Source organism: Cololabis saira, chromosome 23, assembly GCF_033807715.1.
Source record: "Cololabis saira isolate AMF1-May2022 chromosome 23, fColSai1.1, whole genome shotgun sequence".
Lineage (NCBI taxonomy): Eukaryota > Metazoa > Chordata > Actinopteri > Beloniformes > Belonidae > Cololabis > Cololabis saira.
In genome coordinates this window covers 15,800,112-15,828,019 of record NC_084609.1, presented here as the reverse complement: position 1 = coordinate 15,828,019, position 27,908 = coordinate 15,800,112, and the positions used below count along the sequence as shown (strand labels likewise).

Sequence of the window (27,908 nt, the reverse complement as noted above, 5' to 3'; positions counted from 1 at the left end):
GAGGAAATACTTATGCTTACGCCTTGTAATTACACTTCAACAAACAGATGCAAACATGCACATTCCACACCAGGACTCGGTTTACAGAGCAGAAAAAACTCAAGTCATTTCTACGCGTTTATTGTGGTACACTTTCTTTATCACAAGCCACATCAATAGGCTCGAGCAGGTTTTCCCCTATTTTGGCAGCAGTTTTAAGAACAATACTCTTGTAGCTAGAGTAAGCGCTAAATTAAGCTCTTCTATTTCTTTTTTCTTGTTTTTTTTTCTTTAACAACAGCAAAGAATGATAAGCTAGTGCAGAAAAGGTCCATGCAGCAGAACTAACAGTAGTTCATCTAGAAGCTTAATACATTAAATTAGTCTAAAATGATATAATCACTGTCGTCACGTAGGAAGGCTCCTGGGAACACAGTTGTTAGTTCAAAGAGGAGGGAAAAACAGGATTTTACACCACATGACTCAAAGCAAACTCGAACTATTAGGTTACTTTAAATGCTTGATTATATCTTAAAAAAAAAGAAAAAAAAAAGTAGTAGGAGCAAATGTCAAACATCTAAAATGTCCATCAGTGATGCTGTCCAATCTGCAGATCTTCAACGCTTCCAGGAAGTTGAGTAGCCGAAAAGAGCCTACGAGACTCTTGATCTTCAGGTTTCTGGAGTGCAACCCTGTTCTGCTGGCTCGTTCTTGTTTATCCAGTGAAGTGGGTGCAAAAATGACAACACGTCCCACCCATTATCCCACTCTTAACTATTGCTTTCACCAGTTTATTTACCAAACAGCTTCTAGCTTGATGATTTGTGAGCTTAAAAGTAGTTAATATATAATTATGCTACTTTTGTACAGCCCGGCTGTCAGATTTGTCTGTTTGCAGTCTCCGTGCTAAGATAAGCTGCAGCTACAAACATACTAGATATTGATCGTTAATCCTGGAGCTGACAAGTAAGAAAAGATGACAACCCTATTTTGAAAGTCTTAGATGTTTCTGTACTTTCCTCTAGAAATGTTGCAGAGGAGCTGCAGGTGAGACCACAGATGTCTCTGCTCTGGACTGCTTGGATTCACCAAGCGAGTCACTTCTGTTGTTGCCTTACTTCCTTCTCATCTACTCTGTTTTCATGGACCTGACGTCGTGACAGTGAACAGTAGACGTTAACTTTGTAAACAGCCACCAATGAGGAGAAGCTTTCCGCAGCTCAGCTTGTTGCTTCTAGAGGGAGAGGAGGGGCGGGGTGGTGCCGTGATTGAGGGGAAATACTCAGACTGGAGCAATTATACGGAGGAAACTGTGTCGGAGTGCACAAACAAAGTGTTGTCTGATTGCACATCATGTTTGGGAAAAAAAAAAAATACCAGGAAAAAAAAAACAATTATTGTCGTCATATTCTTAAAAAAAAGGAAAAAAAAAAAGATTTCCATAGAGTATTTTACGCCTGCCTCCTATTTTCATCCTGCCGCTCAGGAGTATTTCCCGCTGTGAAGTGCAGCTCCGGGAAAAGTCAGAACCTCATGGTCCACGCCTCTGACAGCTTTTCTTCTTTTCCTTTTTTTTTTTTTTATTCATTGTAGGAAAAACAGGGACAGTTTTTACTTTAGAACTGGGACAACAACAGCCTGAGAAAATGCCAATCAAGAGTCAACAATGTGACCGTTTGCTGCTTTTCTTTGTCTGATTTGACAGTAAACTGAATATTTTGGAGGTTTAGACTGCTGGTTGCATCGAACAAGCTTCTTGAATCCTTCGACTTGGTTCTACACTTTACAAAGTGATAAGGAGAACAGGCGCACACTCCTCTAAACCAACTAAGCCACGAGAACAAGAGCTGCACCCCATTCGCCACTTCATCAACTTCACCATTCGGCTAGAAAGCCTGACGTCTTTCTGTGCATTGCTGCGGGAGCAGAATGCGAACGCACAGCCACCGCCGATTCGTGCGATCCCGTTGCATGAAGCCTGACCAACCAGATGTGTTCTCACAGTCCAAGAAAGAAGAAAAGGAAAAATATCCAGTTCTAAGGTTTTATCTCCAAATTATGAGTCACTGTTTTCCTCCATCTGGTGTGATGGCAGGAGGTGAACCCTTCATTGCACTTCATCCAGTCTGTCCCGCCATCCGTCCGCTGGTCGGGGGTGTGTAGTCCGATCTCTGGTCCAGACACTTGTCATTTTTTTTGTCATCTCAGGCAACAGACAAAAAAGAAAGAGAGCCATCTGTCTGAGCCCTGACGGCCGACCCCAGCTCGTGGTTTTGCTTCTCCTCCCTGGGCTTCGGCCCCTCGGTTAGGTAACAGTGTGTGTTCAGGTTCAGGGGTCTGGTCTGTCCCGGCGTCAGTGTGCGTCTCAGGGACTCGTCCACCGGCTGCGACCGGGCTCCCCACCGATCTCCTTGATGACTTTCTCCCCCTCTCTCTCTCTCTTTTGCTCGTTCATCCTCTCTTGCTTGCTTGCTCAACCTGGGCCCAGACTCCGATCAGCGTCTCCTGGAGGACAGAGCAGGACAGTTACTGTAGACAAACAGCTGGATCTTGATTCTCGCAGCATCTCCCTACATGAAATCAAATAAAATGCACCCCCTTTCTATCGGATGTCTTTTACCTTCAATCAGAACACATCCTATCACCACCATAGAAACAAGTAAAAACATCGGATTAGCAATATATCACATTTTATCAACATTTAAGCAAACGTTTTTATGATATTGTTTTGTTTGCCTTTGACATATTGCTGTGGATTATGGCCAAACATCTCTACTTTGATATCATTTGTCCGAAGAACATTGTTCCCCAATATTTTATGTTTTTTTTTTAATATAACTTAAGAAAATTATGGCATGTTACATGTTAACTGCAATCTGTTGGAGTTGGAGATGAACACGATGATGAGATGGTAACTCTTATAAATGTCTTTACAATAATCTTTCTCGCTGTACATCTATGAACTCTGAATTGTTTGGAACAGGAAGAAGAACTCAAGCGCTTTCTTTGGGTCACAATAAACAGAAATTAAATATTAAAATACAGGAGTTGATTTTGTTACTAAATTTAAAAAGGTGAAATAGTGCAACATTTTATAGCCTATAACTATAACTACACTCATCACTATCAAATCCTCTGATGCATTGTAATAAAAGCTTTGACAACTTTTGCTTAGCTTTGAGTACCAACGAACCTGCTGTATTGTTCTGATCTGAACTAAAACAGCTTAAAGAGCTCAATAAATGGATGAATAGATTTGAATTGAATAGAATAAACACTTGGCTATCCACTTGTATTTTACAACACAAAAACAAGGAAACAACAACAATCCTGGTAAAAAAAAAAATCACTTGTGGGAAAATCTTAACCTGATATGATGTCAAAAAACTCCCTAAAATACCATTTAATTTATAAAACATGCTCATTCATTGGACGAGCTATCATTTTCAGCCAAGAAAAGGGTATTTTAGTCGCAGATAAACCCACATTTGGTGCTCTAGTGAGAATCAGCAAGAGCATGATCTCAAATTGAACTACAGCTTGGGAGTTGATGTCGACCACCAAAAATATATATGTTAGGTGGTGACAGGGCGAGGCTTGCTGGGTTTCTGTTATAGTAGCTTTCGGATAAAATAAAATGAATAAAATGTAGTTTAATACAATGAAAATAAAATCAAATTTAAAGGAGGAATAAATTAAAGCATAGAGAAGTTACAAAAAAGAGGAAATAAACAGAAAGTATTCCAGATTAATTAAAGCAGTTATTGTTTGTTCTCAAACTACAACAGGAATTCATTTCTAAATATTTTCAGGATCTGTTTTTATTCATCTATTGACTTAAAATTCAAAATTCAAAAATAAGCTTTTTTGTTGTTTTTTGTTTTTGTTACATTTATTTCTCTTTTCATTTCCACGTCTCTTCTTCCTCACAGATTTACTCTCCTTTGTGGCCGGTCGGCAGCCCGTATGAACTCTCCTCCTGCCATAAACTGTTTGATTAGAGCTTTAATAATTCAAAAGTGTGTTCATGCTCTGGTAATAAATGTATTTGATTCAAACTTCTTTTTTCCCCCCCGATACATATAAAGAATATTTTCAACTTATACACGCAGGACAGATACACAAGTTAACACAATTTATTCTTTATTTGCAAATACTTCCAAAACTTTTAAAGAAATATAAATAATCTCATTTGAACTTATTGCACCTGAAAATTACAATTAAAATTACAATAAATGACTAGTCTAAACATTAACACAAACATTGCACAAGTGGCTTTATTTGTATTTAACCTCCTAAAACCTCCTGTCTGGTGGCAATAAACATCTCACACAGGTCTTGGTGCACTGCAGCTCCAGCTGCTCTAGTCTATCCCATGAAATGCCTCGCCTGCTTGACTTTCCTGTCTGTCTCTTTCAGCTTTCATGCCTTTAGTTTCTTGCCCTTTTCACTCTGTTCAAAGAGACACCGTTGAAGGGTTGTCAGTGCAGAGATAATGAGCCCTTATCCATCACATTCAGCAGTTTGTGTGAGTGTCGGCGGCGCCTCGCTGCTCGGGGCTCACGGCTCACCTTCCTCCAGTCTTGAAGATGAGGTCGGCGTTGGGAGCGCCTTTCGGGTGTTGGTATCGAGGCCGGCGCTCTCGGTTGGTGTTGGCCGGAGCAGGACGCTGGGCCAGGGACTGCATCATCTCTGTAACATGCAGGAGAAAGACGGTTACAAAAAAAGAAAAATATATAGAGAAAATAAACCACATATCACAAATTAACAATCTAAGAAGTACACAAATAAGAATTGTGTATTTTTTCTAGCACTAATAACTGCTTTTATTTCAAGTTTTCTTCAACAAGGTGCACGTATCCGTGGAAAACTCCCCTGCTCTCCATATCAGTGCTGTTATCTGTCAGCAGTGTTGGCTAATCCTCTGTGCTTTCAGAGTCACTTCAAACTGTGCTGAATTTCAAGAATGAAATGGAAAAAAAAAAAAAAAAGTGGACTGCTTTGCAGTAACCTGCACGGTGTAACAGCGGCATTAACAACAGGAAGTAAAAAAAAGATGTTCTTATCCTCTTGAGGTGTGACAGAAGTAGAGCTGAGACACATACCATCATGTTGTTTTTTCCCCCAGTAATAACATGAACTTCCTCAACACAGAGGTGCTTTTCACCCACCTGTGTTGACGGTTCACGTTCAGCTTCTTCCATGAAACTGCACTGACAGTAAAGCACGTGCGTGTTGCGTACCTTGGTAGTCCTCCTGCTCCTGCCTCTCGTTGATGTCCAGGGTGAGTTTCTTCATCCTCATGCGCTCCTCCTGCTCGGCCTGCTGCTGGTTGAAGTGGTTGGCCGCCAGGTGGGATGACAGCGGCACGTTCAGGATCTTATACTGTCGGCCAAGAGGACACACGTGCGGGATGGTTAGCACAGAAATAGAAAACAGATACTAGTTTGGTTCAACTAATCAGTTGTTGAAATATCATCTTATAAGATAAAAATGTGCCAGTTGATTGGCATCAGCTGACCAGTTCTGACCGGTTATCAGCTCATCGGGCACAGATAAAAAAAGTGAAACAAATCGAGCACAAATGCTTTGTTCATAAGGTAACTTGATGCTGGTGTTGTGAAACAGAGCTCCTGTTATGCTGCACGTGCGTGGCGAGGAGTGTGTGTCCATCCATAACAGCTATACAGAGGACAGGGACACATGGACAGATAGAAATGTCATTTCCCATCCGCACACCTCCATGACAAAGTCCCTCTGTGTTCTCCCCTTGTCTTACAGGAGCTCGTGTTTTCACATGTGCGTACGGGGCGGTGGTCCTTCATCCAGAGCAAAGCCGTGTGTACCGAGCACCCCATTAAAGCTCGGAGTCCTGGCTCTCCTGGCAGAGAGCTGGACACACCCTGCAGCACAAGCAGCAGCTCTGCCCTCAAACCACACATTCCACCACCACACACCCACACCCACACACACACACACACACGCACGCACACGCACACGCACGCACACACACCAACTGTCTTTCTATATTTCCAAGGACCACCGGTGACATATAAGCTTTTAACCCCACATGTGCCAGCAAACTCCTCCCACTATTTATGAGTAGCGACTACAGAACAGCATGCACGACAAAATCAGCGTTGGTCTGTTTCCTAATTTAAAACACATTTTCACAGGCTGACATTTTTCTTTTGTTTCTAGTTTTGTTACCATTTTTCTGGGTTTATTTCCCGCTACATTGTGCCATTTCGTCCTTTGCTTTTAACTTGCTTTATTCTTTCCTCTGCTGAAACATTGTCCTAACTTTATCAGAAAATGAAGTTGACATTCCTAAACATAAAAGGGCCAATCCCAATACACCCCCTTCTTTCTATCAGTAGCCCTCACTCAACAACACTAGCCCTAAAAATTAAGCCACAGGCGTAGGGCCCTTGTAATCTTCCCTAGGGATTGGGACACCACTTGCTACGTCACTGCGTGGTTTACGTTCGGGTACGTAAGTGACTGCGTAGTTATGTTTGCACATACGTCACACCATATCAGGAAGCTGAGAGCTAAAAGCTGTTTTAATTTCAGCTGTAGCGCTGTTAATTTGCCACTTTATTAAGTTTTAATATTTTTTCAGGCGTAAACGTAACCGTTAAGATCCCCAACCTGGGCTCAGTTTATCCAAATAACGCTGTGTTAAGAAATTTGCTCCGATGTTTTCGGGGGATATCTAGAGCCGCCGGCTTGGGAGCTGATTTATGGTTCCATGTTAAATCGACACAGAGCCTACAGCGTAGGCTACGCGGCGACGCGCACCATATGGCGTGCGTCGCAGCGTAACCTACGCCGTAGGCTCTGCGTTGGTGTAACGCGGAACCATAAATCAGCCTTTATTCTGGCGAGATCTGAAGATACAACGCAACAACGAGCAAGCAAGTGATTATGTACATTCACTGAGTAAATATTATGAAAGTAAAATATATATTTCTCGCTAGAAATGTAATCAAAACGCATTTTTATGCAGAAACTAACTCAAAATATTGATTTTATTCACTAAAAATTAGAAATGTCCACCATGTTTTTTTGTTTGATTCAGTCTGCAAATGATGATGTAAAGCATTCTGGGAATTTTTTCTGGCCCTCGGTCGTGAAGTCAGCATCTGAAATCCCTAGCTCTGAAGGGCTAGATTGATACCCACCAGCCCTCGATATGCCCACTACCCCTACATGCAAAGAGGAATTGGGACACCACTACCCTCACGGGAACGCGCAAAATTTAGGGGTAGGGATGAAAAGTAGGGGTAGTGGGTGTATTGGGACTGGCCGAAAGACTCAGTTGTGTCTTATGTCCTTTTAGAAGTGTGTTGCCGTATATTTCTCCACAGACATCTGCCTCAATGCTGGTATTTCTCTCCGTTCTTCAAAATGTTTCTCTGTTTGGGATGCTTTTGGGCATCAGCATTTGTGAGCGTGAATGGCTCTGCACTTTGCAAATGTAGAAGTTAAATATCGCTATCTTCTTTTTCTCTGCTCGGCCAATAAAACCAAGACTTCAACACAGCAAGAAGAGCTTGTGTGGAGGTGTGGTTGACTAAGGGTGGGCCTCACAAAGAGGCCAACACAAGCCGCCGCACTCAGACACACTCTCAGAGTCAACATTATTTCTGGCCTCAGATAGACTGAGCCAAGTTTGTCAAGGAATTACATTCAGCAAAATGTTTCTGTACAGGATCGTTTGAATGCATCACTTCTCTCACATGAAACTAGACTACAGTCCTGTTCTTGTGCACAACCCCGGATTTACGTCATCCAGCAACACCTCAGGAGAAAAGGAGCAGTAAAGACTTGGTCTGTGCAGCCTGTCAGTTTACTAAACAACGAAGGATACCAAACAAATTCTTCAAGTGACATTAGATGTAAAGTAAAGCTGGGAGCTGCTGCTCTGGATGAAAACAATATATGTTATATACACTTCCTGCAACACTCTTAGTCAACCACTGAACATATGTCCACTCTGAGCATGGATAGCTTTGATAGTATGCACAATAAACACATTTAAATTGGTTTACATGTGCATGTCAGTTAGCAGTTTAACTGTTGGTGCTTTTTACCTGCTGCTTGTTCCCTTTGCGGGTTAACATCACGAACTGCATGGTGTCAGAGATGTCCGACTCTCCCTCCATGATGCACTGCGGTCCGGAGCCGCCCTTCTTCAGCTGACTCTTCAGCTGCAGTGGAATGGCCACGTCCAGCTGGTGCACTTTCACCGCCTCGCCGCTACGCTGCTGTGGTGGCAAAACACACAAGTCAAGGAGGGCAGGAGTTTCATCTTCTGGCATGAGACCAAGTATCTTGGTTTAAAGATGAGCGGAGAATTTTTACGAAAGAGAACAATAAACTGTATTAATTCCCATGATGCAGTCTTGCGCCATCATACCTGCAGATTCTCCAGCATCATCTTATCCAGAGCCTGAATGAAGTCCTCGTCCTCAGCACAGGCCACGTGCTTCAGTCCACCACCACGGATGGTGACTTCCTGGCAATTAAAAAGAGAAAAAGAATAAAACATTTCAGTTCACACTTTGACCTCGCTGAACAAAATTGTGTTTTCACTCTCTGGCTACCAAACCAGAGACAGTATTGTAATAGTGATTCATAGTTTTTCAACCAGATCTGTAGCTTCATGAATGCGTACTTGTTTTCTCCAGCTTTACATTTGGATATCTTACATTGTTCTCTTCATCAGTCTCATTTTCTTTATTGGAGTCAGTCAAGTAGTCAGTGTTCTCTTCTTCCTCTTCCTCCCGCTCCTCCTCTTCATTCTCGGATCCTTCCTGTTGGGATGAATAAAGTTAAATCTCATTAACTCACCAATAAAAGACTGATAAAACAAAAAGGGGGAAGATTTTGAATAAGACCTCATTACAGACGAAAATCTAAGGTTCAGCACAGCAATGGTGTTTGCAAAATGCTAATAGAAATCTGCAACTGAAAGTGCAACTCAAGGTATACTTTAAAAAAGAAAATTCACTTTTGAACCTTCATCATTAAAAGGCGACTGAACCTTTTGAAACATTGAGATGCATTCACAAGACACACATGCTGTCCAATATTTATAGAATTTATAGGTTTAATAACTAATAGTGCCAGCCATGCTTCTTGATTTTTACCAAAAAAAATCTAATTATTTGAGTTAATGATACCTGATATTTATTTAAAGTCCTCAGTGATAAGTCTATTACTGTACAATAATACTATCTGATGTGGCAGCAACAATCTCCAAGACTGAAGTTCGTCAAACTTCAAACAGGACGCTGCAGCCAGCTGTGAATTACAAGTACCTCAAAATTCTGAGCAACTTTTAAATTACAATGAAATTGTAAAACTTTTAACACTAATGGAATAAAGGGTTGTGCTGAAATAGAAAGTCTAGCTCCAAACCATTTCTACACCTTGGAACCAATGCATTCTGGGTAAGCCATCGCTCCATCTTTGATAAAAGAAGCAGAATTTGTGCTGTGGTTATACACGGACTTTGACCTGTTTCAATGCTTTCAGTTCTCTGACTTATGTTTCACAAGTTGACAGGAACATATTGAGAAAAGGCTTCATACTCTGCTTACAGTTTAACACGGATCTGCCAAAACACACTGAGCAGGGCGCAAGGTAAACACACACACCTGCACTTCATTTTCCTCACACCTGTTCTGATTTACTGTTGTGCAAGATCCAACTGCACAAGACTAAGACTGTTTATTTCAAATGTCATATCACCAGCTTTCACAGTGGAAAAAAGTTACATACCACACTTATGTAACTCTCTTGTGAAGTACACAAGAAACTGCATGTAGAAGCTATTCACAAACATCTAACATGTTATAAAATAAATAGAATACAATGAAATAAAAATTATTTACAGCACTTCTTCACAGGAAAGTTAACCATTGGAGCCAAACTGTCGTATTGTGCATTCCTGTTTTTAGTTTTGGAAATCCCGCTTAAACCACATACGAGGCATTGATAATCTTATGACTATCTATGGTTTTGTTGCTCCAAAACATGTGATGTAAACAGTGACATGTGAGCAGCAAGACAGGATAAGTTAGTTTTCAACGCCAAAGGGACTCACATCTTCCTCCTGTTCGTTCATCTCACTCTCGTTTCCTGACTGCTCCTCAGTCTCAGCACCTCCTTCTTCGTCATCTTCGCCATCGTCTTCGTCGTCATCCAGAGGATCCCCTTCGCTCATGGCGCTGGATCGGCCATCCTTCTCCATCGCCAGGCCTTTTTGAGAGCACACAATGAACGCTTCTAAGAAAAATGGGAAAATGTTGGTTTCTGAGATGGTTTAATTGTGAACACATGAAACATTCAGGAAGTAGTTACAGTGCCATGCGTGTATTTTTCTATTTTCCATATGGTTGTAGGTGTAGCCTGTTGCAGTGTCACTAAACAACAGTGCAGAAATTAAGTCCGGCCGACGGCTGAGGTCGCAAATCAGGTCTGGTGTGAGTGAAGAACTAAGGAATGTCCACTATTGGTTAAAGTATGAAAGGTAACAATGGTGCCAGTGTTTAGCTCAGAGGGGCCGCTGCCACACACACACACACACACACACACACACACACACACACGCGCACACGCACACGCACACGCACACACACGCACACGCACACGCACACGCACACACACACACACGCGGTGGAAAGTTACAAATTAGATTTACTTAGGTGATGATGCCACCCACAACTTGAAAAATTTCCTTTTTCCTCTCACAAGAACGCTTTAACTGCGAGCTCTTTCAAGGACCCAACATGTCATTTCTTTTTTATTATTATTATTCCTTAAATATAACATTCGTCTATTATTGTAACCTGACAGACTGCATGGAGCCTGTGCAAGCGGTGTCACTCTCAGTGGGCGGAGCTGCTGTTCATATTCTTATCTGCTTTCTGGGTAAATATCTTGAGACAGTTAACAAACGGGTTCCTGTGCTGTTATCAGGTGGAGTTGTGGAAACTACACCCTGAGGAACACCTCTAGCGTAAAGGTGTCCTTCCTCTTCCCTGTCCGACTATTTACTACTATTCTTGAGTCCTGAAAACTGTAACTGTACTGTGTGGCAGGAGATTGATCTATTTATATACAGTAACTGGGCATCATATACACTTTAAGGACAGGGCTCACACACATTTTCTAATTATACATTTCTTTAGGGTTTTTTTCCTTGGTTGATCAAATTAGCTTTAATTTATTTCATGGCTATACCATTGTCTCTCTGTTACATTTTGAAACATCTCTATTTCTTTTTAAGTTGGTGTCTTCAAGTTTTTTTTTCCCAGTCTGACAATATTGAGATCCCTTTCTATCCTAAAACCCTCACAAATTGTAAGTTTTTATTACACAAAGTGCTTCGAATTTTGAAAGACAAATATTTCACTAATACTCCTGACTACAGAACCAACATCTTTAAGTAAGATTTGATCATGTCAATCAGAAATGACCATGATGGGATCAGTGAGGTCTGCCTGCACGTCTGCTGGCTGACTGGCAACTACGTCGAAAAATACTAAAACCCTATCCGACACGTTGGACAGGAATAGTATAAGTTATGAAAGTATTTATTGTATACATTTCTTTTCTAATATTCTCTAAAACTGTACCACATTGTGTATTGATGCGTGTCCCGTACGGGTTCTCGTTGCTCAAAATCGGCAAACACTTCTTTACTTCTATTGCCTTTTGTTTTCTCAGGCGTTTTCAGTCAGGTCTGATTGAATGACACCGGCTGTGAATGATCAACCAAACTGCTCTGAGTGAACTGAAATGAAATGTGAGGCTCTGATATGCCTTCAAAACAAAGATAAAGAGTCGACGTTCAACTCTGGCGCCTCACTGTGGATGGCTTACCCCCAGAGGGTCCGTCCCTGCTTTCAGACACAAAATGCCGTTAACACTTTTGCAGCACACCAGGGTGGAGAAAGTGTAACCATTGAGACAGGCGTTTGAATGGAAATTCAAGTAAGATAAATCAAAAGGTAACTAACATTCAGACTCATTTAAGAACAGGAAGCTTTTATTCTAAAGCTGATTGGCTTCAGGAATGTAGATCACTAGATCTTCTGAAGGATAAAGAGTGTTGCTCTGCAGATTTCCCTGCAAGGTTGGAACACAAACCCTTCAGGTCAGCAAACGTTTTACGTTTAAAGAGATTTTACAACCCTGTTGAGCAGCAACGCTCGCATTATTCAGCTTGCGCATGTTTGACACTTCTTGCTTTTAGCAAAAAGCTTGAAAGCATGAGAGGGTCTGTTCACAGAATGTGACAAAAAGTGCTGCAACCCCTCTTCCCTTTTTTGTTGTCAATTAACCAAGTCCACTTAACTGAAATATCACATAAAATGTATATTAAAAAAATGCTGCACACAATTTTGATTAAACCAAATATGTAAGGAGCTTTTCTTTAATTCCCCCCAAAATTGGAAAAAAATCAAGTTAAAATAAACAAAAAAGAATGTGGATGCAGAGAAAGTTTGGCATCTTTCTTGTAAAAAAGGGATACTACTATATAAATATTTCTGTCCATCTGCAATAAGACTGACTGATGTGAAAACAACAAAGATATGCATTTATGGTGAATAAAAGGGGACCTATTATGGCATCTAATACCTATTTTAAGCAGGCCTTGAATGTCGTAAATATGTTTAGTAATATCCTAAATATAATCCCAATGCAGAAACCAAAGCTGGAACAGACGTCATTCTTTGAATTCACTACCATCATTCCTAAATCCTCCCTACTGAGCAGACCTTTGGAGTGAGCGCATGTGTTTGGTATGTGTATGTTTCAATGAACTGAACCTGTCAGACAGAAAAGGCAGAGAGAAAAGTCATCAGAGAGAAGTCACCATTATCCTCCTACACATCGGGGAATGTTGCTCTGCTAGGACGAGCGAGAGCAGCTGAACCAGCAGGACCAGCTGCTACACACACACACACACACATTCACACACAAACACACACACAGGATTTCAGGCCGGATACAAACACCTGCCTCTGATACACTCTGTCACTCTTACCTAGTTTGTTGAGCATTTCCCTCTCCAGGTCAGTGACCTGCTTTGTGGCCTCCTCCAGGGAGCAGCTGATCCTCATCTTGGGTCGGAGCAGCTCCAGAGTGTCACTGATCATGTAGTCAATGTCAATAGGGAATGGGTGGTCCTTGGTCCAAACATCCAAGCTCTTTTTCCACCAGACGTAGCGCTGCAGGCACATATCATCTCATTAATTTGTTTGTTTTCATTCCACATTCCAGACCATAAGAGTTTAACTTCCTCGTATGTGTATAACAGAACAGTGACTGGAGGTGTGTGAAGAGCAAACATACCTGGAAATAGATGAGGAAACAGTCCAACTTCTTCTTGCTGGAGCCCCGATCAAAGTACTGGCCGCAGGTATCAAGCAAGGTACAGACCAGACGGATGCGAAACAGGTGCTCAGGAGGGTCCAGCACGCTGGCGCTGCCATCCTGGTTGACCCCGAAGGAAATGAAGGAGAAGAGGGTGCGGAAGATGACTGCAGACTCCACCATCCGGTAGTTGTAGAGCTCGCCCAGGAACTTGGCGCTGCTGATGCGCCGCTGGTTGAATTTGGGCTGATTGACCTGGGAACACAACGCAGTAGGAAATGTTTTGCTCTGTGTGGTACTCCCACCTGTCAACGGGTTTTTATTGCTATGGTTACTCAAAACATTTGTATCTGCAGTTAAGCACTTTTTTTCTTCTTTTAAATCAACATGATAAAAGAAATTACAAAAATTTTGGCTGAGAAACTGCAGGCCCAAGAAAGTTGATGTTGTGATACTTTTGAAATCAGGGTCAGGAAACAGTTCTAGGGTTATTCGGTGCACACAGTGGAGACAAAAAGGTGTCCAGAGACAGAAACAGGTGCTGCTTAACAGCAATTTTTTTTCATTCTTGAAAACTGCAAAAGACAGGTCTAAGTATTGTGCAAAAAGTCACACCTTCATTTGAACTCATGGAGGCCAAGAACCTTCCCACATGTCACACAACATGTAGCTGTGTTCAATCTTAACTTTGCTGACAGCTACGGCACAAGTGCTGTCTTTTGTCACGCTTCTGAAATGCTAGTTAAGATCACAATCTGGTTTTGTCCGTGTTACTGTCAATTCACCACTCCTGCATCACCATTCTTCACTTTTTCACCTCTTCAAAAAAGGACATAAACCTGCTCGTTACATGATAGGCAACTATTACTACATCAGAAACAAATTTTACTGTATCTGTCGAGGCACGGCGCATGCCGATAGTAAGAAAGGACGAAGACACTTAGCCTTTACAGAGTAAAGTACAAAAAAATTGCATCATATTCAACATATCAATCAATTCTAGATGCAGTAAAGTGGGTTTGCTTTATATTAAAGTGTTTTCAAGACGTGGTTGATGATTTCTCCCATGCTGATGAAAATAACTGAAGAAACAGCAACTTAAAATAAAAAGTTGTAAGTTATAAAATGACTTATGAAGCTAAATAATGAAGGTTTTAGAGTGCTGCTTTTACAACAACCTCCGGCTTTAGGAGGTTGTTTGTTTTCAAAAAATGATTCAAAAATTTCTGAGAAACTTTGGGTCTCCAGGGTTTAATTAACCAAAGCCAGCAGTAAAGTGCTTAACGTCAATGTGAGCAGAGAAGTGAACAGTTAAGGTGCACAAAGAGTGGCTAAAAATGTTGCAGGGTTTTCATATCTTAGCGCAACTTTAAGGTGAACTCTGCTGGCATTGAAGTATTGAAACATTTAGGTGACGTTTCTGTTCCAAACTTTTAATATGGGAAAGCAAGAAGGCTGAAGTAAATAAACTTAACATAAATAAACAGAAACCAATGTTTCCTGTCCGTCCATAAGCTACAGTATGTTGTCAGTATGAGACTGACTGGATGCTCCTCCATAAACATACACGTGTTGCTCTTTTGAAGCAAGAAAAGCTGTAGCCTTTTCTCTTCTGACTAACACGCCTGTATGCCTGAAAAAAGATTCCCAAAAAGAGACTGATATGAACCATTTAAATTTAAATTTAAATAGACAGATTCATGCATATATTGCTGTACTCTGGCAATGAATAAAAAAGACTGCTTTTTGTGAACTGGCACTAAGAGTACAATAATAATGAACTAGAATGGAAGATATTTTAACTATTTTAACCATTTTAAACTAAATATAATTAGATTGGACAAGCATTGAACTAATTTTCTTTGTAAAAGCTCCCTGAGATGATTTCTGCAGTGAATTGGTGCAAGACAAGTAAACCATATTTTACTGGACTGAATTGTGTGAAAGCAAGCCTGCACCACAGGTTTCAATTTCTTTTACGTGTGTTACGGGAAAGCTTATTTTATTCTGGCGTACATTTGACTACCTTTTTAAATTCCACTTCTTATTTAAAAAACTCTAGAAGAAAAAAACAAACAAACTTATGAGCATCAGCAAAACACATCCGCATGAGTGCATGTGTAACCTTCTCTCTTTACCTCCATGCCAAGCCGGATGTCCTCCAGCACTCCGTCCACCACATGGATGCCCACATCCTCCTGGTAGGCCACCAGGCCGGCCAGCAGGTTGGCCACACAGTGGATGCTGTTGTACTTGACGTTCCAGATGTTGACCATGCAGCAGATCAGGTAGCTCTTGATCTCCGGGTCCTGCCAGGGCAGCTTTCGCATCTGCCTCAGCACCTTCTCAGTGGTGACTTTGGACAGGTCCTTGTAGAGCAGCTTGCGGATGTACTCCTGCAGTGGTGGCCTCCTCTTCCTCACGGTCTTCTCCATGGGTGGAGGGTTGCAGTAGTAATAGGCGTTCTCCACCATGGTCACATAGCGTGCATCCAGATGCTGCGCCTGCTTTTTACGCATCATTTGCTCCTGAAATTCAGAGGATTTCTCTTAATACTGGTTGTTTATAGTCAGATTATATTAGACAATTCCTTTTATGCTCCATATCCTTTGGTCACCATGACAAAAATCTGCATTTACATGCTCTTGAATAGCCAGATTTACATTTCCCCTTAAGTTAAATGTTGTTCGCCTGATTTCACCTGAAAAACTTTATCTGCCACTTATACAGGTAAACATGTTTTTAAAACAGCTTTTAAAAAAAGCTAACTAACCTAAGACAGAAAGTATTGCTGTGATACAATGTGGGAGGTGCTCTTTTTTAATCAAACAAATCCATCTTTCAAATAAAATAATTCCATCAGAAGTCTTCCTGAAGCTATTTCAGCATTTCCCTGTCACTTCTCTTCTGTATTGCTTTTATCTGCAGATTGCATGAATGATCTGTACCAACCAGTAAAACACTTGTACGCAAATGGGACTCTGGCGATCTGAAGAGGAAGCGACCACAGGTCTCCAGCAGTGTGCAAGCCATTTCTATGTGGTGATGGGTGAAGTCAGACAACAGCATCTGTTGGGACACACACGGTTAATAACTTACTTTCATGTTGCATTTTCTCAACAGAACTCTATACACCTTGTATGTGTTGAGTGAAAACTAACAGCCTTGACGTTCAGTTACAGTTTCGTGTGTATTATACAAACACACAGAGCAAACAACACAACCACATAAACAACCTGCTGAAACATTCATCTATAAGCTCAGTGATGATGGAGGTTGAGGCCTCAGAATGCAGTTTACACCAACCTTAAGACAGTGAAGTGTGTCTGTTTTGGAGAACATCTTGAACTTGGCCAGCTCTCCGATGAATCTGACAGTTTTATTTTTTGTTTCAATGTTGATCTGGTCCTTCTTTCGTATCTAAAAGCACAAATTTAATACAAGAAAATGTTCACTTTTTTCATTCATAATATTAGTAATATAAAAGGTGTCTTAGTTTGTGGTGTGGAATTTATTTGATTCTCAGTTTGATGAAGTCACAATAAAACTCAGCATTTTGTCCATAGTACATGAAGTTGGACGTAAAGACGTACATGAAAGCGGAAGTCTCCCTTCAGCATGGAGCAGAGGTCCTCCGCCACATCAGACATGCATGGATGCAGAGTCGCCACCAGACGAGCGTAGAAAGGCAGCAGATCCAGCCTGCCAGAAACACGAGTCAGTGCCACTAATTTTACAACCATAACTAAAGGGTCATAGCGCCCCCTTGTGGTGCTTCAGGGAATGCTACATGCCAGTGATACAGGTGAAACAAAACAAAAAAAGAGCAAAGCCATAAATAACACTACATGACTATTATGTAGTATTTCATTATATTTGAGTAAGAGGATTTCATATTATATGTCCATGTACTTATTTGGGTTTGATCTTTTTATACCTTTGTTCAATTTAGCTTTTATGCTAATGAGCACAGTACTGTAAGTCTGGACAGCCATACCTCTGTCTGGGGACAGTGAAGAGGGCTCGCACAAGTTTCCTCCTGTTGGATTTGGTGTTCATGTTCATGCAGAAGTCCATGGCGGCCTGCGGACGTTTACACAGTACTCGTGAATTTAGAAAACTCCAAATAAACCATCATATTTGTGATGCAATACAGAGTAGTGGTGACATAGTAAAAGATCTGTAATACACATATATTTTTTCTTGTAAAGTCATATCCATTTACAACAATTATGAATCCGGTTTGTCTTCATCACCTTGTCTATGATGTCTCTGTTGACACAGTTAGGAAGCTGCTGGATGAAAGCGTCCACAATCAGCTTCAGATGTGATCCTGTGTTGGCTTCCTCATCCTCTTGCTCTACACAGACAAACACATGCTGCTAGAAAATGTTCTTAAAACTACAGGTTCATAATACATGTTACCTAAAACATGTCAGCAGCAAATGTGCCGCTCTTCCCGAGAGTGGACTTATGACACACTGTATAATGTACATTTTCTTTTTTTATTCATCAATGGATTGCTTCAGGGGTGCAAGTTTACTCTAATATGCAGGAAAATCAGTCCTTCTCAAACAGACTTATACTTGTTATGCTAAAAGCCACTAAAAGGCGGGAGAATCACACTCACCAGGATTTTCAGTGAAAAGCTGTTGGAAGTCATTTTAAAAACTACGCCTACACAAAAATGAAACACTGATTTGTGCTGCAAATTGCACATCATTTCCTTCTTCCCCATCACACAATTTGAAAGAATTACTAAACTGAATTGAACTCTAACAGAAGTAAAGTTTTCACACTGGTGTGAACACATTGACCAGGGAAATGTTTTGTTGTTTCTTTTCTTTAGAAAACAGAACATTGACTTGTGTATTGAGGCAGACATTTGTGATTTCAGTCGGTGGGTTCTTACCAACTCCCCACACTCAGCTTAACCAAAGAAAATGATAACTATTTGCCTAATGCAACTAATTACTTCAACCGTATATTCATATTTTTAGCGGCAGGCAGGACATAAGAGGTTACAGGAATCACTTTCCAATTTATCCACTATCTATTCAGCAGTAGCATAAAACTGCATTTTGACCAAAATCTTTTTTTTTTTTTTGAGGCTCCCGAAAAGGAACTTAAGAAAAATTTGAGCTCCAAGTCTCTTGCATTTCCACTGAGGTCTATGGTTCAGGGTATGTTTGATCCCTGTCAGCAACGTTGGACCTACAGCGCTGGTCACACAGCAGGCACGTGTACTTGAGGTGTATAAACCAAATCTATTACATTACAAATTGCATCTTTTCCTTACAAATGAAATGCTGGGAAACTATCAGAAATGTCACTTCTTTTTTGTCACAATCAGCGCTCTCTCTCCTCATTCATTTTAGAGCTCATTCAACGACCACAACTATCAGTGCACAGTGATAACTGTCATATTACATCTGACATGACTAATGTACTGTAGAAAAGGTTATGGACAGAAAACTAAACCAATCAGAAATATTCCACACGAGAAGCACTTCCTCAAAGATAATCTCAAACACTTACGGTTCAAATTTCTTCCCCAGAACTCATTCAGTCCCGGGTGTGAATCAGGTGTTTTAATGCAAGGAGACGTCTAAAACATGCAGGACAGTGTCCTTCGCTGCACACTGCCCTATATCACTGAACTCTATATCATCATAATGCTATATTAGTATTATGTATTTTACATGCTTCAATGCTTGTTTTTACTTGTCTACTAATCTTTCAATATCATTTACTTTTTTTGTTTTATTACTGTTCAGCAATAGCAAGTGCAGCACCCATTGCAATAAATAAATTGTTTAATACATTACATAAATTATTCCTATTTGTATCCACATACATGCACATCTGGCGTGTAAAAGACAACATTCAGTGGTCTTCTTCTGGAGGGGCTTGAGCTCACCTTGCTCATCCAGGAGCTTTTTGGCCAGCTCTTCATTTTCCACCTCATCTGGTCCCTCCAGTTCAAGAGGCTCATCAGCGATGTCAAGAGCCTCCAGCTCCAGCTCCAGCTCTTCTGTGGTGCTGGCCACATCCTTCGCCTCTTTACCATCTGAATTCAAGAGTAGTAATGTCAAATATACGATGCTAAATTAATCCTTTGAATCACCCGTCAGAAACGTACATACCTTTGGCCTCGTCCTTGTCCTTTCCCTCTTTACTCTTCTCGTTGTCTTTGAAGAGGATGGCGGGAACGAAGGCCTTCAGGTCCACCAAGTTCTCATAGAAGTTCCGAGCATCTTCGTCCTCCCAAATTCCCCCTTCCAGGTCGTACTCCCCAGGCTTGCCAGGGGTGAAAATGTCAATGCCCGGTCCATGCTCTGACAGAACACAGAGAAAATCACATTGTGTTAAAAGAAACACACATTCTGAACTCACCAGACTCATCACTATTTCTAGAACAGAAAAGTCACACACCTTCCTGCACCGTTTTGTCCTGAGGCAAGTCAGGCATGTTTTCATCCAGCAGGTCGGCCAGAGACTGTGTGTTGGCCAGTAGCTTCTGGTAGGAAGTGGCAAACTCTTCATATTGCTTGTGCCTGTCCTCACTTAGCTCCCCTTTGGAATGCAAGATGCGCCTGAAGATGAAAAAACCGCAGAGTTCAGGCTGAAGGGAAAAAGTTATTGAGTAGCATCATGAATCATGAAAAAATCTGGACACTCACCTGTTCTGTCTCTCAATGTTCTGCAGTTCCCGGTGGTCCTTCTTCAGGTGTTTGGTGAGAGATGTGAAATACTCTCGTAGAAGATTCTGGAAAGGCTGCTGTTTCTCTGTGCTTATTATTTCACTAGGAGGGAAGCCCAAGCCAAACTTGTCAGCCGCCAGTTTCACCTTGCGGGGCATCAGACCAGCGATGTCGTCCCCACAGTGCTTGCAGAAACTGATGACCACCGACACATGAGTGTGTGTGTCCCGATCAGTCCCAATAATGTTTTTCAGCTGCTCATAAATGAGTGAAAGGCCTTCTTTGTCTGTGAAGAGGCCCACAATAGTAAGCTCTGCAATAAATCGCAAATCTGTGCGCAGCTTGCTCACGTTGGGAGCCTTCTCTTCCTTCCTTGCTTCAAAGTGTTTCTTCCACGCCTGCAACAGCAATGGAGCAAACTCTGCATAGCGCTGGTGGAAGAGGGAGCACAGATGGACAGCGCAGCCAACATCGGAAATCTTGAGTTTGGCCTCCACAACGGAGCTAACAGCCTCGCCAATGTACTTGCTGAGGTTGAGCGAACCAAAGTCATTAGAAAGCGCATCTCGCTGCTGTTCGGTCAGCGTGCGCAACTTCTTGACAAAGGCGGTGTTCTTCTTAAGGCTGGAGTCCAGGCGGCTGAAGAAGGCCTCTTCAGGCCGGCCTTCGTGAGCGTTCTGGTTCTTGCTGCGGAGTTCCTTCCTGCAGTGATGGCGCTCCCAGGCCTCCTGGTGCAACTGATGACCTTCTTCCTTTTCCCTGCAGAAAACACGGTCATGTTGATTGGAAATTTTAACACAATAAAAGCAAGAAAACAGTACAATTACATTTCATCATTGTATTGTGGGGCTAAAATTGGCTATATGACCCTTCTCCGTTTTAGCTTTCAACTGGAGACGAACTACCCTAAACATGGACGGGATCAGTTGTTAATTATAGCAGCACTCAGTGACATGATGAAATGATGATAAAACCATTGACGTATAAGACCAAAGTGTTTGGTATCTTTTCAGACTGAACATAATTGTGAGTTTGAGGCTTAACTTCCAGACAATGTAGGGAAAGGTTTAAATCCATACTGTTGGCTCACTGATGTGTTTACAGATCCATATACACTTTGTAAACTGTTTACAGTTTACAGTGTTTCCTCTACATTCATTCAATCATAGCCGCCACGCCTGAAAATTTTATTTTATTAAATTTTTTTATTTTTATTTTTTTGCAAATGCACCATCGCCGCATCTCTCCACCTTCACAGCACAGCCTGTGTGATGATGAGCGCAACGGCGGGGGGGGGGGGGGGGGGGGGGGGGGGGGGGGGGGGAGGGAGGGAGGGAGTGGGCTGTTTGGAGTGTTTGGGGGATCCTATTGGCGTTAATTACCCGTGAGGGGGATCATCTTGCAGCATGTGTGCTGCTAAGCATCAATGGGCCACCTCTGGGAGAATTTCCCTACAACAGAGCCTTAGAGCTCTTCTTTAAAAAGCCAAGGAAAATTAAGTGCTCTGAGCCTGGGTGCAAACTTTTGCCGCGTTCCATTTACCTCGGAAATCGGAACTGGGAACTAGGAATGGCAGCCATCTTGGAATGGTAACTCGGGGGTGGTGAAGCTTCTCCCACTTTCCCAGTAGGAAATCCCACTTCGAGGGGCGTTCCAGTTGAAAATTCCGGGAACTGGGAAATTCCGACTTCCGAGGACAAATGGAACGCGGCATTGGTCATTGAGTCTACACAGCCTCATCCAGCTGATGTTTACATGTTATTTATTTAATGTTATTGTTTTTATTTATTTTTTACATTTTCAACTGGTTAGAGTTGAAGTTGAAGTAACATTTATTTTTTGTTCAGGGATTGTTCTTCAAAAGTTCAGGGATAAAAGCGAATAAATAGGTTTTGAAAGTTACATTTGCTGTCAAGTGGTTATTTGTGTACGCCGTACATTTACGCCGCCGCCACCCCCCCGGGAAGCATGCCCCCACTGCTGAAAAAATTCCTAGAGGAAACACTGGTTTAGTAAGCAACATTTCTTTTCAAACAACAAGATCCTGTGCTGATGTTCCAAGGATGTAGTTTAGGCTTGAAAATCTGGAATGAGGCGAGCTCAACCATGCCAAAAATGGAAAAGGACTAAAACGTGGTATGTTTGCACTGAGTTTGCTTTATGAAAGACCAATTTATTTAACACTATTGTTTATCAGCCTCTTCATAGAGCCCTAATAATTATCTCCAATTATCCACATTATAACATGAACCCCATCTGTGATGTTAATCCCGACCGAATGTGCCATGTCTGTGATTTGTAAAGTAAAAATTCCACCGCAAATTACCAACTATATTTCAGCAAACACTGAGGTCATGAGACAATTTTGATCCCGTCCAAATGCACGTCAGTAATTCAATGATGGGGACTGGAACCTCTTTTTATTTATTGTTTTTAATTCCTCTCTGGCTGACTTTGTTACATAATATCTCATTGTGGTCCATATGAGATATTATGTAACAAAGTCAGCCAATATCCAGCCCACATAGTGTAACAAGACCATATTTTTAGCTGATAAAACATAAAGAAATTAATTAACTGGAAGCTTCACATGTGGAGTTATGAAACAAGAAGTTCAGATCAACAAAAGAACGACAAGTAGATGATGACACGCGTGGCTGCATGACTCAAGAAGAAACTTCATGTTCAAATTACGGCTGACAGTTGCAACAATCAGTACTGGTGAACACCATCACCAAAAGAAGTTTAATGAGGATATAACAAAGTTCAGCATCACTTACTTGATGAGAGCTGCCTCCTCCTCACGCTGTCGTTTAGCCTCTTCCTCTTGGAGCTTCTTTTCCTCCTCCTCTTGCTGTCTTTTCTCTTCTTCCTCTTTCTTCTTCTGCTCTTCCTCTGCTTTAGTTTTTTCCTCCTCTTTCTTCTTACGTTCCTTTTCCTCTTTCTTCTTCTTTTCTTCTTCTAAGCGCTTTCTCTTCTCTTCTTTGACACCATCTTTTTTACCACTCATTTTGGCTTCATCTTTCGGTTTGTCTCGGGAGGATGCTGGTCTTCTCTCACCATCTCTGTCCTTTTCCTTGTTGCTGAAGCAGGAAACATCTTTTTCATCCATGTTTATTGAGTGCTTGCGTTCAGCAGGCATGCTGAGAATAGAGGATAAACAATAAGAAAAGTGACTGCTGCTCTGAAACCAGTTCCATTGCCATTAAAAACGTTTATTTTAACCATATGAATAAATCTCCCCGAACCAATCCAAAAATGACCATAGGCAAAAAACGTGTGTGTTTGTCGGTGATAATTGTATTAATATAGTCCTGAACAATAATATTGAAACTAATTAAAAAGAATAAAATAATCCCACTATGAGAACAATAGGTATAAAAAGTGAGATTAAAATACGCATTTATTTTCAAGACTAGCAGCAGCCAAAAACAAGAATTCAAATCAATCTCATATATATATATATATATACACACACACATACATATAAAAATAATTTTCATTCAATAAGGTGCAGCACAAAGTGCTTAACAGTAAAAATCCTATCAATCCCACCCATCCACACACACCCCTAATCCATATCAATGTTAAAACACATCATGGTGCAATTTAATGTAAGAGGCTGAAAAAAGTACATTAGGATCAGGGCCACATAAGAAGGTTTGGAAATTTTAGTCAGAAAAAAAACATGATTCATCAATTGTTAAAACAAATAGCAGATTTTCTGGATAATAAACTGTTTGTTGGGATATTCTTCACGCAAGTCATTGAACTCTTTCATGTACATTTTTGAGCTCTCTGTCAAAATGTGAAATGTTTTGATTAGGTGACTCAAGGTGTGAATGGCTATGAAACCACTTGAGGATACGATAACTGCTGAGCTGTAAAACTTAACTGCCTAAAGTGCCTCTTTTAAATATTGCCCACTTCCTTTAACAGAAATTGTTTATTTCACTCCCTTCTCAAACTATCGGCATTCTCTGTCAAGAATGCAAGTCCAGAAATAATGTTTGTATTTGAGATGTAAGTGGAGAGCTGAGTCTTGACAGATAAACACTGGCTCGGCCTAAGAATAAAACCCCAAAATGAAAATCTACAAAACCATACTTGGCGTAACACCTCTCTACCTCTCTTCCCTTTTACACCTGTCACACTCTGCCCTCAGTCTGAGGTCCAGTAATGTCATTAAACTCTCCATCCCCAAAGCCTGTACAGTCTTTGGTCGCAGCGCCTTCCGGTTTGCTGCAGCTAATGACTGGAACACACTACAAAACACTCTAAAACTCTCTGCCCTCATATCACACTCTGTCTTCAAACAAAATCTGCTACAAATTACAGTTGACTCTTGCACCTGTTGATCAGGCCGACTTGCCACATCCCATTGTCTTAATGTTTTTTTACAATGTTATTGTACATATTTATTGTACTGATTTTATGAAATTTTACATAACGTTTTTTATTTCTAGCACTCCCCTTCCCCCCTGCCCTCAAAGTGCTTATGCCCTTTGTTCAAGCTGCATTTATAAAATGAATCTGTTCTTAAATTGTTTTTCTGGGTAAATAAAGGTCGAATAAATAAATAAAAAACTGAGCGGTTTTGTATAAACACTCGGGTGCAACGAGAAATACACACAATATTACAAAAGATAGCCTAAGCAGCAAATGGAACAGCCATGGAAAAGGAGATTTAAGGCAGTGTTTTGATGACAGAAGATGACAGAAAACAGAAGACAGACGGTCTAAAAGGGCAGAGCAGGAAACTAGTCTGCCTCTCCTCCTCTGACCTCTGACCCCCGCAAAGGCATTTTCATCCAGACTATTGCCACTCACTCTTCTTCAGTACATTCTCTGTAATCCTTAGAGATGGTTGTGTGTAAAAATCCCAGTAGATCAGCAGTTTTTGAAATACTCAGACCAGCTTGTCTTGCACCAACAACCATGGCAGATTGAGAATCCCTTAACCCTTGTGCTGTCTTTGGGTCAAAATGACCCAATTCTTCTATCCTTCTTTCCTCCTGCCATGCTCTCTCCTTCCTTCTTCCTTTCCTCCTTTTTTTACCCTCCTTTACTCCTTTTTCTTCCTACCTCCCTTCCGTCATTCGTTCCTTTATTACCTTCTTTGCTTTTCCTTCCTTATTTTCTCCATTCCTTCCTCCATCCCTTCTTTCCTTTTCTCACTTCTTTCCTCCATTTCCTACTTTCTTCCTTACTTCCTTCTTTCCTTCCTTCCATCTTTTCTGCCTTTCCTACTTTCTTCCTTACTTCCTTCTTTTCATCTTTCCTCTCTTCCTTCATTCCTTCTTTTCTCTCATCACCCTCCCTTGACCCAAAGACAGCACAAGGGTTAAATCCCCTTTCTTCCTAATTAGGATAGAATAGAATAGAAGAGTAGACTTTATTGATCTCCCAGAGGAGAAATTCAGTCGTGCAGCAGCCAAAACACACACACGCTTTATACAAAAAATGTAAAATAGAAATTACCATAAATAGTTAAATAATAAAAAAGAGCAATATAAAAAGTAGAAAAAGACTATGTACAAGAGAGAAAAAAGTAGTAAACACAAAATAAACGGATAATATTTACAAGATATTTACAAATATTTCCAAAAATACGTGAGGTATTAGTGGTTATTGCACTTTTAAAGAGAGGAAAGGAGAAAGGGTGACTGAATAACTAAATACAATGAGTGGCTTAGTATTGACTTATTAGCCATTTGTGTTAACAAGCAAATAGAAGGGTGGCCCTAATGAAAGGGTGGAAACAAAATCAGAAGGTGGAATAGTTTACAAGAATATCAGTAAGGAAGGAAGGAAGTCATGGCTGTGTAACCCGGAAGAACCGACAGAAGCGGTTGCCTGAGAATGAACATCCCACCGTTAACACCTGAGCCTCACACCCATCACTAGATTGAGGACACCTGAACTGTTTTAACTGACAGACAGTTACCATAGTTACGTTCTACTACGGTTATCAGATGCACGCGGAGACGGTTCGACTCCCGCGCAGCCGCAGACGCGGCCAGGTAGCCACCTAGCTCAGCTACGGGTTTAACACGACAACACCAGCTCTAATACAACAGCAGGACGTGACTGACGAACAAACTACACTTGGATGAGAAAAAGGCGAAAGCTGAATTGTGTTGAGGAGTAGTTGCGACACTTAAAAGTGGATTTTGAGTGTTTTCATAACAAAACCTGAATTAGCTTCAGCGTGAGCTAAAGCTCTTAGCATCGACAAAAACAACATAAACAAACGCTCGGGACTGGGTGGAACATGAGGTTAGCGTGAGCTAAGCGGTTACACTGGGTTTATAAAACACACACACTGTAAATACACGTTTGTAAAATATGAAATTCCACTCAGATAGTTCGTTATAACGGAGAGTTTTACCTGCTAATGGTAGCAAAACAAACATCGGTCATTGGTTTCCGTGTGGTGGGAACCGAAGTAGGACCCCGATGTAGTACCCGCAACTTCTGCCTGACTGTAATTTTTAATTTCTTTTTAGAAATTTCTTTTTTTCTATATATATATATATATATATATATATATATATATATATATATATATATATATATATATATATATATATATATATATATATTTATTTGTGTATATATATATATATATATATATATATATATATTTATTTGTGTGTATATATATATATATATATATATATATGTGTATACAAATAAATAAATAAATATATATATATAAATAAATATATATATAAATACAAATAAATATATATATATATATATATATATATACAAATATATATATATACATACAAATAAATATATATATATACATACAAATATATATATATATATATATATATATATATATATATATATATATATATATATATGTATATGTGTGTGTGTGTGTGTGTGTGTGTGTGTATTAAATCTTAAATCCCCTTTCTTCCTAATTAGGATGACTCACTGTCTAAATACAATGAGTGGCTTATTATTGATGTATTAGCCATTTGTGTTAAGCAAATGGAAAGGTGCCCCTAATGAAAGGGCCGACAACAGAATCAGTAGTTGGTATAGTTTACAAGCATATCAGTAGTGAGCATCGGTTACAAGTCACAAAGTCAAGATAGGAGATGCCGCCAAGAGGGGTGGAGCATGAAAGAACAAAGATCCTGGGGGACTTTCAAATCTTGACGGATAAACTGGTGATGGTTTATCAGCCGGACAACAAGAAGAAAGCAATGCTGATAGACGTAGCATTCCCTGTTAACACCAACATCAAAAGAAAGGAACACTGGACAAATACCAAGGGTGGAAAGAAGAGATGGAAAAGATGAAGGCAACAGTAGTGCCAGTGGTAGTTGGAGCACTCAGAGCTGTGTCCTCCAAGCTGGAAGATCTGTCCAGAAGTTTTCTCTCCCTCTCTCATTTTTCTACATATGCAGTACAATAGGTCAATAAATGTTGGTAATATTTGCCAATCCATTTGGTTTTTTGGTGTTTTTTTTATCTGGCATTCCCTTGGTCATATGATATCTTGTTATTTTCTTAACATGTTTTAATAGCAATAAAGTAAAATAAAGAAATATATTTAAAAAAATATATGATTTCATTTGAATTGTTCTGTCATTCAATTCTGAAATGTATATATATTTCAACTGTTTGGATGAAATAAATACGCCTGGGGGGCAAACTTTCTTTTCACAACATTCTCAGAAAACCTCCCGTCAGCGCAGACAGCTGCTCTGTCATTTGGTTCGAGGTTGCTATGGATTATTAACAAATACAACCCACTACTTAACAAATAAGTTGACTTGTAGGCTAAATTTGTTCAATAATTAGTTA

General features: G+C 40.5%; 1 protein-coding gene across 5 annotated transcripts; it reads right to left on the bottom strand.

The window, feature by feature from the left end:
• Positions 1–104: 104 nt before the first annotated feature.
• Positions 105–26,534, bottom strand: upf2 (UPF2 regulator of nonsense mediated mRNA decay). 5 transcript variants are annotated; one of them, XM_061714110.1, is made up of 21 exons: positions 26,470–26,534; positions 22,859–23,221; positions 20,058–20,837; positions 19,810–19,970; positions 19,521–19,712; positions 19,295–19,444; positions 17,631–17,734; positions 17,372–17,457; positions 16,968–17,076; positions 16,681–16,794; positions 16,327–16,443; positions 15,513–15,902; positions 13,354–13,629; positions 13,046–13,229; positions 10,097–10,278; positions 8,697–8,801; positions 8,405–8,503; positions 8,079–8,252; positions 5,223–5,364; positions 4,551–4,671; positions 105–2,484 (listed from the first exon to the last, which is right to left on the bottom strand). In XM_061714110.1, exons 1-21 carry the CDS (start codon positions 26,499–26,501, stop codon positions 2,475–2,477), a joined length of 3,891 nt encoding a protein of 1,296 aa, XP_061570094.1. In that variant the 5' UTR covers positions 26,502–26,534; the 3' UTR covers positions 105–2,474. The 5 variants fall into 5 exon arrangements, with proteins under 5 accessions (XP_061570094.1, XP_061570095.1, XP_061570092.1 ...); XM_061714111.1 differs by having other exon boundaries at positions 105–2,481; XM_061714108.1 differs by lacking the exon at positions 105–2,484 and adding an exon at positions 4,222–4,431.
• Between the last annotated feature and the right edge of the window lie 1,374 nt (positions 26,535–27,908).

Coding starts and splice junctions, on each gene's coding strand:
- upf2 (XM_061714108.1), bottom strand. CDS start 26,501: ATGACCGATGTTTGTTTTGCTACCATTAGCAG. Junction 16,444..16,680: donor ACACACTTCACTGTCTTAAG/GTTGGTGTAAAC, acceptor GTGTCCCAACAG/ATGCTGTTGTCTGACTTCAC. Junction 4,432..4,550: donor ATCTTCAAGACTGGAGGAAG/GTGAGCCGTGAG, acceptor CTCTTTGAACAG/AGTGAAAAGGGCAAGAAACT.